Source organism: Halichoeres trimaculatus, unplaced genomic scaffold, assembly GCF_033239565.1.
Source record: "Halichoeres trimaculatus isolate MK-OKI-2021-1 unplaced genomic scaffold, fHalTri1.1 fHalTri1_scaffold_8, whole genome shotgun sequence".
Taxonomy (NCBI): domain Eukaryota; kingdom Metazoa; phylum Chordata; class Actinopteri; order Labriformes; family Labridae; genus Halichoeres; species Halichoeres trimaculatus.
Genome location: NW_027437186.1, coordinates 7,432,527 through 7,444,359, shown reverse-complemented (window position 1 = coordinate 7,444,359; position 11,833 = coordinate 7,432,527). Strand labels below are relative to the sequence as shown.

Sequence of the window (11,833 nt, the reverse complement as noted above, 5' to 3'; positions counted from 1 at the left end):
GTAATCGCAATCACAATGTCAGCACATGCAATTAAGATTTTTCTCCATGATAACCAAGCAAGTCTGTAGACTCATCATGACACAACTTTTTTTTATTAAATCGCAAGCACAATCGCAATATTGTCCACCTAATCGCAAATCGCAACTTTTCCCCAAATCGTGCAGCACTGCTCCAGAACCTTGTTTTTGGTGTCCTTTAGGAACTGTTGGACCAATTTTGATGTAAGCTTTGGGTCATTGTCTTTTTAGAAGACCCAGTGACGACCTAAGACTAGACTAAGCAGAATTCTTCATGTTATCCCTCAGAATCATGATACCATGCACCTGAACAAGGCTCCCTGTACCTGAGGCTGCAAAACAGCCCCACAGCATAATACTCACACCACCATGTTTGACTGTGGGAACTGTTTTTCGTAAGGTTGAAGGCTTCTCCTTTTCTTTGCCTATGGAACATTTTCCTAAAATGCTGCCCAGTGTTTGCAGCATTGATAAAACTTGATATAATCAGACATTCACCAGAGCTATTTTGTAGCTTGATGCTGATGAGATTGAACTGGAACTGTTCTGGCACAAGGATGTATTTCATGTTTTCCTGTTTTTTCTTTTTCTTTTTTTTTTCTTTTTTTTTCTTTTTTTTTTCTTTTTTTCAACTCACTGCATCCTAAAAATATCCAAATCAAACTAAGTGGAAATTATGTTTTTGTTATTTTGGAGACAGATATACTTTAAACACTTGTTTTTAATGGTCATTTCCATGGAGAAATCGGGAGTTTTATCTGATTTTATAAAGGGGGCACATAATTTTGGCTTCAAATTTACTTTGGGTTTTAGGTTTTGTTGTAGAGGAAGTTGTGTTTGTCTGTGTGCCTTGCCTCCAAAGTTGGGACCTGATAATATTTTTTCACACGAGCTGAAAAAAATCACACAACCACTCTAAAATGTAAAATTTTGAGGTTCTTCTTCTAGTTTTCCTCTTTCAATAATTACGAGGTCTAAATATATTTATGAGCTCCTCAACCAGACCTGTTAATCTGTCGTCTGAAGTTCAGGCGTGCATTCCATTCCCCAGTCTTTTAACTGAGAAACTTTGTAATTCTCTGGAGTCTGAATGACATCTTAAAGATTTCATTCATGCTCCACTCATGTTTGTTTCTTCTTCCAGCACAGGGAAATCCAAACTGTTTCCAAAGAGGAACACATTTGAGTTTGTTAACATTACAAAGGTCCAGCAGCTCTTACTGACATAACTATAAACTGTAGAAGTAACATATGAAGGCTTTCTTATCATCAGTCACCATGTGTGCTCAAACATCCTTGTTCCATCATCACAGACTGATGAAACCAAACCTTACCTGTCCCTCAGGTGTCTCTTGATCCCAGATGATCAGTGGTCAGTTTTCTGCAGTGCTATAAGATGTGTAAGCATCATCAAACTCTGATTCTGACCAAGGAAAATGTTCCCCACCAGGGGGCAACACAGGAATAATACGTCAGGATGTTTTTATGCCAGACTATTTTGTATGGTGGCCCTGAAAGCTCAACTTAAGAAAGCACATGCAAAAACACAAAACTCAAGCAAATTAAGAAAACATCTTCATCACTTTGACAACACGTGCAGCATTTAGAAAACTCGCTGCAAAGACCACATCACAACAGAAGTGTTTCCAGAGGACACCTAAAGTGGTGCACACCTGTTGACATGCTTGTTGTTGCTGGGGATTTACAGTCACAGCTGAATGTTTGTCGTCAAATCAACCAAAACGGTGCATTTTCGTTGTTACTGTGTGGTTAATTTTAATATTTATCTTGATGTTTTTAAGAATGGCTTTTTTTTTACGCGCTGAAGGAGACAGAATGACAGCTCTTTCAGCCTTCTCCACACCACTGTTGTGTGTTGTAGGAGAGATGTAACATGCTGAATCCTAGACTGTAAAAAAAATGGACGTCATCTTGCTCCTCGAAGTGAGGTCTCCACAAAAACTGCTCCCCCTGGTGGCTGGCTGCAGTATAGGTTTAAAAATACGGCTTTCCAGCCATTCCAGATGGGCTGTGGTCAAACTTTAAAAAATTAATACTCCTAGTAGAAATGTTTCTCACATCCAATTGTTGTGGTGATTTGAAGATATCATTTGGCTGTATTGTAATTAAATCCTCTCTTTTCCGAAAAGTTTCATTTTCATTAGTTATACGATGTCAAAAACGAGGCTTTATGTAACGTTTAACGCTGATTGACAGTTGCTGTTCTTCTGTATTTTTTTCAGGGTTTGTAAAATATGTTGGGAGGTAGAGTCAAGAAGTGATTAGACTCTCGAAAGAAAAAAATGATTATTAATTTTGTCACCCAGCTCCACTCAGATTCTTTCAGAATCCCTTATTGTCTCTACTGCGCAGACTCTGGCTCCGAACTGCTACAATGGCTGCGCCTGTGACGGGGGTATTTTGGCTTCAAAACCGTACAATAATAAATGGCAGAGCCACGCTGTCTACTCTATATACAGTTTATGTGCTGAATAGATTCACAGCTAATCTCTTGTGATGAAGTTATGTACACATTTATTTGTTCGGTGATAAAAGTTGATATTTTGCTGGAAAAATGACATTGTATCGATGTATGCTAACCGCTAGTATTTTCCAATTTACGTTAGCACCAAGCTAGCGCCAAGCTAGCGTTTTGGTAGATTAAGAGCTATATCATGTTAAATGTATGAAATAGGAATCTCTTGTAAGAGAGTTCTGTATTAAGCCATTATGGAGCTTTAATGGAGGTCTCTAGTTGCCCTGTTTCTACCTTTTACTTTTATAAAAGTACAAACACATCAAGTGAGTGTTATATACACATTATCTAACTCACTTTAAAGTATGATTGACCTGAAATCAAGTCTTCTAGCTCAGGCTAGGTAGTGTTAGCAAATTACCTTCAAATCTCCAAAGAAATAAAAACACATACATTTTAAAGCCTTTATATGACTTGTTAAATGGTGTTGTACTTGACACCTTTACAGTTCTCTGTATATTATTGTCAGACACTTTAGGTAACTCCAGCAAACACCTTATTTATTTAACTCTGCCACTATAACACCGTCTACTCTCACTTTCTACTCCTTCTTTCAGTAACTGGAAATGCTTAAGCCACCTCTCGGTAAAGTGAAGCGATCTGTGTATTTACTTTGATACAATGTTAAATAAATCAAAAACATGCATTTTTTACCTCATTTCCCAATACAACTGACTGAAAGATAACCATAATACAGCTGTGACTGTAAATCCCTGACAACAACAAGTGTGTTGACAGATGTGCATTACTTTAAGTGTCCTCTGGAAACATTTCCGTTGTGTTGTGTATTTGAGTGCGTTTTCCAAATGCTGCGCATGCATTGTCAAATCGATGATGTTTTCTTAATTTGCTTTTATTTTGTGTTTTTGCATGTGCTTTCTTAAGTTGCAGCGCAGTGAGCTTTCAGGGCCACTGTAATTTTGACCTGAAAACAACATTTTAAGCCTCAAATATTTCTTATTCTGAATTCTAAACTATTTTTCTACACTGTATCGTAACTTTAGCTTCATACAAGGAGCTTTTGCACAGCCCAGATGTAGTTTAGTAAAACGCTACTGGACAGACTTTGGTTTGGTTCATGATTTTGACAGCATCATTCTGAGTTTGATTCATTTCAGTGGTATGATTAATACATCGTGACATGGCTCCAAGATGTTAGTGTTTCTTCATCTAGCTGATTATTTTACATCATGGACACCTGTTGCTTCCTCCAAGCAGGTGAACCACCTGTTAATCCTCCCAGTACAATCATCTCATTCACACTAACCTCCTCTCTTTCACTCACTTTCTCTGTCCAATAAAAACACTCTTCGAGGTTACAGAATTTTTTATGGTCGTTATTTCAGGAGACAACATTTTGACAAGGACAACATATCAACACTGAGATAAAATTGGCACATAAGGCATTACTAAGAGGAAGGATGGAATGCATCAACATTTTCACAACATATTTGGTCCTGGCAGTGTAACACCGAGCACAACTTTTCACAGTAATCAGTAACTGCTCCCTCAGTTTGGGGTTTGTAAGGCACATCCTTAAAGATCTGTCAGGGAATGGAAACATGAAGAGCTGTGACCTCCAGCTCTCCAGCTGCTGAGGTTCAGGCGTGTGTTTCTCACATCAGTGATGCCTGGTCGATGAAGGTGGCCAAAGTGATGTCACGCTGGGACAGCCCTCCACAGTCGTGTGTGCTGAGAGTTATCTGCACCTGGACATCCAAAGTGAAATGAGGCAGAGAAGAGACAAATTTGCTTAGGAAACAATCTAATAGATTTTCTGTAACTTAATGACACTGTTGTGCGTTGACTCTGGTGACCCCTTTTAACAAATTCAGCTAATCACTGATGGGATGAGCCAATTTTTTTTTGAAAAATCTGAAAACTGTCCCCCATGTATCCAAGATTCATTGACATGATTTTGTTCACAAACAAACACTTGAAAAGTTATAGCATTTTTTTTTCCTTTAAGCTTTATTTTGTCCCTTTGGTTCCCCTGTAGTTTAGCTTTACATGATTTACAACTAAAAATGTTCATTATTTTTCTCTCACTAGTGTTTCAGAAAACAAAAATTTCATGCTCTTTCTGATACCCCTCGATTTAGCCGCTGTCTCTTTAAGGCTTCTAGCTCCGCAAACCCCCTTCCTTCTGATTGGCCAGCCCACTAGAGACCTGTATAGGGCAGAGCCATGGGCAGACCTTGGTGTTTGAGGCCCACCCCTCCAATGTGTCATGAGCCTGTAAAGAATTCGGAGATTTCTACAACATATGAAAATGTAGAGATTTGAAAATGTGTGCCCATGTAAAGTTGATACTCATATCCAAAATACCTCCTCTTGAAACTCCTGATAGACCTCCAGAGGGCTGACCAGTCAGAGGGCTAACAGCCTCAGGGACCATTTAAACGACAACAGTTTTAGGGTGAACGCAAACTTTCTTTTTGCGTTTCAGCCTCGTGTTTACATAGAACCAGGGTTTTAGCCGACATAAAATGCAAACTTTTAAAAAACGGCCTCCAGAGTGGGATTTTTCTGAAAAGCTGGCGACACCGTTGCCGTGTAAACAGTCAGATGACGTTTTCAGAGGAAACGCTGACGTCACACTCTGCTTTGCGTGAGCGCATACAACAGGACAACAGTATTGTTACGATCGTCGTGAACTACTGGGTTGTGCTTGTGCTGCTCAATCTGCAAAATCTGCTGACTGTCTTTATACAAAATGAGCATCTGTTGCTCCACTTCTGCTCTTAGTATTCACCAATACACCAGATGATCGGCTCAACTCTACTTCGGTGAAGATCTATCAAAAGCCCCTGCTGGACAAGACAGATATAGCACCACCTACAGGCCTGGCATGCTTACTACAGTGTTTTCAACGCATATTTTATTCACTGCATTTCAGCGTTTTCAGATGAATAGTTGTTGGGGCCTCAAAAAGACAACAGCTAAAACGATCCATTTAAAACACCAGTATAAGAAAAATAAAGGGGTTTTTTTGAGCCGTAAATGATGTAAAGCTAACACAGGGCCACCAGAAGGACAGTATGCAGCCACAAAAAATAAAAATCCCCCTCTTTAAAGCTCCAGTATGTGACCACATCCCTTTAATGAGGAAAGCCAATCAGGGCATAGTCCAGCTGTTTGTGTTTGAGTCATTGATTGTGTTGTTTACCTTGTTGTAAACATTAAACCACTCAGGATGATGGTCCATCTTCTCTGCTTGCAAAGCAACTCTGGACATGAAACCAAACGCCTGAAAGGAAACAACATGACACTCTTAAATCATCTGTCATGTATTTAACTTACAGTTTGAGTCATGTTAAATAAGAAGTGATGTGTTGGGGACCTGGTTGAAGTCTTTAAAAATGAACTCTTTGTAGATGGCGTCCCGCCCCACCACCTCCACCCACTGGGCGCTGCGTAGCAGAGGTAGAAGGTGTGTCCTCTCCTCCTCAGTCAGACTCTGGATTTTACCAGCCTGGTGGGACAGAGTAGGGATAACAGTGATGCAGGTCTGAGAGGGGCAGCTTCAGAAACACACACTCTGATTGGCTGCCTGTAAGCCCATCTGGATACAATAAGAAGCTGCATTCCTGCTGTAGTTCCTCCTCCAGTCCCTAATCTTGACACATGATGCAGGATCACATGAATTAAAATCACTAATGCTCAGGCCTGTCTGCTTTATACTGGTCTCAGCATTTTACAGCCTTCTCCCAAAATGATGATTATATTAGACATGAAGAGGACGGCTTTGTCCTAAAAGGCGTGTAACACCCATAGGAGCAAACATAAGTCACAACCTCAGCCTGGACAGAGCAGCTGGTATGACATCAAATGGTATCTTAGCAACACTCACATTTTCCACTAATCAGAGGAGTGAGCTCTCTCACACACACAGACACACACAAGGAGACAATACCCATAAGCCTGGCCTATTCATGCACTCACACACACTCACACACAGTGACATGTCAGAGTGTGTGTTTGCCTCTTTTCTATCCACACAGAATCAAACATTGCATTAAACATGTTCCTGTAAGCATGTGTAGAGAAGCACTGAGCAGTCTGGCAGTAAGACACAAACACTCAGGTGTGTGAGGAGGTGATCAGTCCTCTGTGGCAGCACTAGACGCTTGCTGTGAAGAGGTTGTTTACTCACCATGTTTGCACAGTGTTTTCATGCACAGAGGTGGTTCAGCCTCAGCTCCCTGCTGCACAGCCGCAAATCTGTTATGGCAGCTAGAGGGAGAGCAAGTGGAGTGAATCCATTCAGCACATGTGGGTCCTACTGGGCTGCCCCTGCAGGAGCCTGAGTAGAAATCCTCAGAGCTGGTCACAAAGCCAACCTGTCAGCACTGGTTTAATTATAAACCATCATCTGTTGTGCAAGAGAGGCCGGTCACTTTGAGTCCACTCAGAACCCAGAGCAGCATTTTTAGCAGCAAAATGCAGAAGATAAGGAAAATCATCTATTCATGTGTTGAATCCTGCAGACTTGTAAACATTAACCTAAATCAGAATTCACAGTTAACGATTTCTCTGTTCATCTGGAAGACAGATTTCTCCAATGAGCCCTGCCCTCCCGCTGACTGGAGTTCATGTCAAAGGTTAATGAGCTGCTTCTTTCTGTGAGGTTTAACCGTTGAACTCCTCGGTCACAGCCAGCGCCCCAGGAAATGAACTAGTTAATTAAATGAGGAAAGAGAGAGGATGTGACAAGCGTTTAACAGTTGACTAGATAAGGAAATGAGACCAAATACTTGGTGCTAAGATAGAAGAACACAAACTGGATTAGCCAAGTGGTTGTTTGGGAATGTTGTGAGATGTTTTATATTTCACATCAGTGCATATTTTTTCTTCCTTAAACCAAATATTGAACTGGTCTAGTCTGCAGATTATTAAGTCACAGCCATACCCATCCTGCAAAAACTGAATCCAAGCAAGAGTTGAGTTACAATTTATTTAAAGTAAACAAATCTGCCATTTGAGGTGGATCAGTAAAAAAAAAAAAAAGTCTTCTTTAGTTTCTTAAAATAGAAATAATGTCTTCATACGTGAAACTGAATAAGCGCTTTTTTTTATTCCACTGGCAGATTTATTTGATTATTGTTGATTTTATGAGCAATTCAGGCATCATTTTTATACTCAATACCATTTGATCCCACTGGCAAAAATAATTGCTGCACTTTAAAAAATAAATAAATAAATAAAATAGAATATTATTATTATTATTATTATTATTATTATTATTATTATTATTATTATTATTATTATTAATAATAATAATAATAATAATAATAATAATAATAATAATAATAATAATAATAATAATAATAATAAAACAATATAAAAATATTATCAAAAATAATATTAAAAATATTAAAAAAAAAACCTTCATGCATATTATGTTCTAAGGAGGTCCAAGGAATGAAAAGTATGCATTTATTTTGCAGGTTTTTTTTTTTTTTTTTTTTACATAAAACCATTTTCTGGACATGTCAGGTGAATGTGTCTTATATAAGGTCTGATAAAAGATTTTTATTAAGAATAAACACTTGCTTGGATTTCTGTTTCTGCTGTGCAGCAGTCAGCAACCACAATATGGAATGACTCCCAACCTTAACACAGCAGGTTTACATTTCCATCATGCAGGTCATAGAGAAAAACAGCTTTGTTCCTTCTGTTGTCATCAAACTAAACAATATGTCATGATATTTGCACATTAATTAGCATCAAAGTACCTTTATCTTTTTATTGGAGCTATTATGTCTCTATTTTTATGCTGTTCTTCTCCATCATTTAAACTATGATTGGTGGAGCCTGGGTACTTTTATATCATGCTTAGTGTTTTAATGACTGATCGTTACTGTTTTATGTGGTTATTCTTTTCTGTTGCTTGGTAATTTTATGTCATTATCTTGCTGCAAACTAGATTAATCATCTTCACTATGCAGTCCTGCTTCATGATACACAAACATCTGAGGACTCTTCTTCCAGCAGATAATCTGCCCTTTGGTCTCTCTTTACTCAGCAGTCAGTGTTATAAAGGAGAGCTGTAAAAGTGGCCGTTTTCAAATATCACCATGAAGTCCGGGAGACTGCTCCAAGCAAGTCTAACTTTATTCATTTTATTCAGCAGCAGCCATGGGGGACACTCTGAACCAGGTGAGTAGTTTACACGGTGAACAGAAGACGTTGGTTTCATCTGTTTAAATCATTTATTTAGAAAGTGCCTGAAGAGATGATTCAGTAAATCAGCAGCACAGTCATTTCTGTATTTCTAACAATCAGCGTCTGGTCTTCACAGTCAAATTCAAAACTAACTATAACTCGTGAATTCTAGCAGTTACCGATCAGTAGTACAGACACATTGTTATGATAAAAATGTCCCATGGTCTGTGTGTTTCTGCTTTGACTTCACACAGGGACCCCCCTGAAGATGGACCAGGCTTTACTGACATTTCAGAACCAGCTGACAGAAGAGGTGCAGGTCTTGTACACGTCAGATTTCTGCTACAAGGTGAGAAAATATGAACTGACTGTTTTTCCATCTACTTATCTGATGATCTGATTATCTTTGTTCCTCTGCTCATAAAGATATAAACAAGCCAGCAAAGTTACTTGACAGGATGTGTTCACCACAGTATTTGTTTTTACTGTGACTGAGCTACCATGAGACATATGTATGCTGTTGTAAAGAATTATTTCTGTGCATTACGTTGTTTGCCTTTACCACATGCAGACATGGCAGAGTGCCTGTTGAATACACATCAGTCTGAAAATGTATCAGGCGACAGTGACAACAATGTCAATAAGTTAATAAAAAAATGCTGTTTCTCTTCGTTGACTTGATAGTAACATGCTTTTCTAAATCTTTCTAGTAACTCATAAATCATTTTTGTGATCTTCGATATATTGAGTGAGGAACATTTACCTGACAAGTCTCGAAAAAATGTCTCAATTCAACGCATTAAAAGACCTAACTTGTGTCTGAATCAGTCACAAGGGTAAAAAAAAAAAAACAGAAAGAAACTTTCACTGGGGTTAAAAAAAATATGCTGGTATAATTTCTTGAAATAAGAATAATGTCTTGATGCTAGAAACTAAACAAGTGCAAAAAGAGATTTCCTTTGAGATCAACCCTCTCAGATCACTTACAGTGGGAATAACAAGTATTGAACATGTCAACTTTTTTCTCATTACATTTATTTCCAAAGATGCAATTCAATCAAAATTTCTCCCAGACATTGGTATTAACTCAAATAATCCACACATGAAAAGAAATCACAACGTTCAGGTCCATAAATAATGATTATGGTGAATTAAGTACGATAACACAAGGAAAAAGTATTGAACACACCATGGAAAGACCGTATACTTTGGCAAGGAAATGCACCATACCACCTGAAATCAGTCAGTATTTATTACTTGAACTTTCAATTAGTGCAAACCAACATCAGCTGGGCTAGAGCAAATTGATGGTCCTATAAAAAAGGTAGTTTTTTTTTTTTACCAAGAAGTTACATACGAAACACCTCATGATGGGTAAAGGCAAAGAGCTCTCTGAAGACATTCACAACCTGATTGTTGCTCAGCATCAGAATGGAACTGGTTACAGACTTATACCAAAGCACCTAAATATTCCAGTCAGCAACGTTGGGGCCATTATTCACAAGTGGAAGAAGCACCACCTTACCATCAACAGGCCACGCACAGGAGCTCCCTGCAAGATTTCTGACCAGAGAGTCAGAAAGATAGTCAGAAGAGTACTCAACGAGCCAAGGACCACCCTGAAAGTGCTCCAGAAAGACTTGGAGGCAGCAGGTACAATTGTTACAGAGAAAACAATAGGCAATGCACTCCACCGCCATGGCCTCTATGGACGCTCAGCCCGCAAGACTCCATTCTTCAAGAAAAGGCATGTTGAAGCTGGTTTAAAGTTTGCATCTTGACAAGCCTGTAGAATACTGGGAGAATGTTGTCTGGTCAGATGAGATACTTATTTTCCCCACTGTATATAGACCCTCTTTCTCTGATATACACATTTGCTCCCAAAAACATTCACCCGACAAACCAAAAGAAACAAACTAAAGGTGTTGGCTCTTTGGTGTCACACACCTAACTGAGGGAAAGATCCTCCTCTTAAATACTCCCCAGGCTGATGAGCAGCAGCTGGGTGGACTGAGGACAGGTGAGCTGTGTGAGAGCTCGTTAGGAGAGCTAGAGGTCACAACACACCTCCATCTGTGACGTGTGCATGCCTGTTTACTGCTGTGCATAGTCTCCTTTTCCTTTCCATTTTCCCCCTTTCCTTTGCTCAACTAATCTCATTGCATTTTACATCTTGCAAAACTTATGTAGCTAACCAACAGCCCTTGGTGTGACTCGAGGGGCCCAGACTAATGAATGTATATCCAAAATGTTTGAGCATGAAGAGCATTCACTCTGTTTTCTCTTTTCTTAGTGCGTGTATCAGCACATGGTCACAGTGAAACCCAGCAGCGGGAATGACTCTGCAGTCGTCAGCACTAAATTTACCTTAACAATACAAGTGAGGAGCAGGAATGAAACTCTCTGCAGGTAACTCATTTAAAACTACAATGTGCATTATACAAACACCCATTTCACCTGCAACCCTCAGAAGTAAAACATGTATTCATTTCCTGTCTGCTTGTATTAACTCAGCCTGGTGTCTTCTAAAGGTTGTATCAGCAGTCTGTGGGATTATTTAGAGCTGGGGGGCAATCGTGACCTGCTTTCTGGACCTTAATGATACCCTCCCTGTGTATTGATTAAGACCCTTTTGGGCTTAATAAGACTTGACATACATTATTGATTAAATGGTCTTGTTAAAGCTCACAGCCTCCTGATTTTAGGGACCCTCAAAGAGCGTGTTTTCTGTAGGAGACAGCAGCTGTATGTGTAAATACTCAGACTGAGGCGACTCCCAGGTGAAGGGTTCCTCATTAAGGGTTCACCTCACCTCTCAGTGAGATTCCCCACTGGAACACGGGCTTATTGTGCTTTCTCTTGACCTTTCAGAGGTCTGGCCCTCTGTGTCCTACATCAATGCTGAGGTCTCTAACCAAACTGACTCTCATTGATTCTCCTCTTCCCTTGAAAAAGCACTCCGAGTGATAGCTAGTATATCATCCCTGCAGAGGATCAATAGAGTTGAGCAATACTGCTTTTGAGCCTCAGTGACCTGACAAAGGGGGTGCACTTTGACTCTGTAGACTGTAGATGGTGCTCCTGAGCTTCATAGATGTTATAAAACCATCA

At 39.4% G+C, this 11,833-nt stretch overlaps 2 protein-coding genes across 4 annotated transcripts in view; one reads left to right on the top strand and one right to left on the bottom strand.

Moving 5' to 3' along the window:
* Nucleotides 1–3,855: 3,855 nt before the first annotated feature.
* Nucleotides 3,856–6,871, bottom strand: pcbd1 (pterin-4 alpha-carbinolamine dehydratase/dimerization cofactor of hepatocyte nuclear factor 1 alpha). Its single transcript, XM_074676121.1, has 4 exons — nt 6,711–6,871; nt 5,898–6,029; nt 5,724–5,804; nt 3,856–4,263 (listed from the first exon to the last, which is right to left on the bottom strand). Exons 1-4 carry the CDS (start codon nt 6,711–6,713, stop codon nt 4,171–4,173), a joined length of 309 nt encoding a protein of 102 aa, XP_074532222.1. The 5' UTR covers nt 6,714–6,871; the 3' UTR covers nt 3,856–4,170.
* A 1,763-nt stretch (nt 6,872–8,634) lies between these two features.
* Nucleotides 8,635–11,833, top strand: part of LOC141795137 (heparan-alpha-glucosaminide N-acetyltransferase) — a 38,400-nt gene continuing 35,201 nt past the window's right edge. Inside the window, exons 1-3 of one of the 3 annotated variants that reach the window (XM_074675916.1) lie at nt 8,635–8,716; nt 8,977–9,071; nt 11,016–11,131. In XM_074675916.1, the coding sequence (XP_074532017.1) occupies nt 8,635–8,716; nt 8,977–9,071; nt 11,016–11,131 (293 nt within the window). Of the gene's footprint in view, nt 8,717–8,976; nt 9,072–10,668; nt 10,743–10,826; nt 11,132–11,833 lie in introns of those variants that run through there. The other 2 variants (XM_074675914.1, XM_074675915.1) reach the window with 2 other exon arrangements.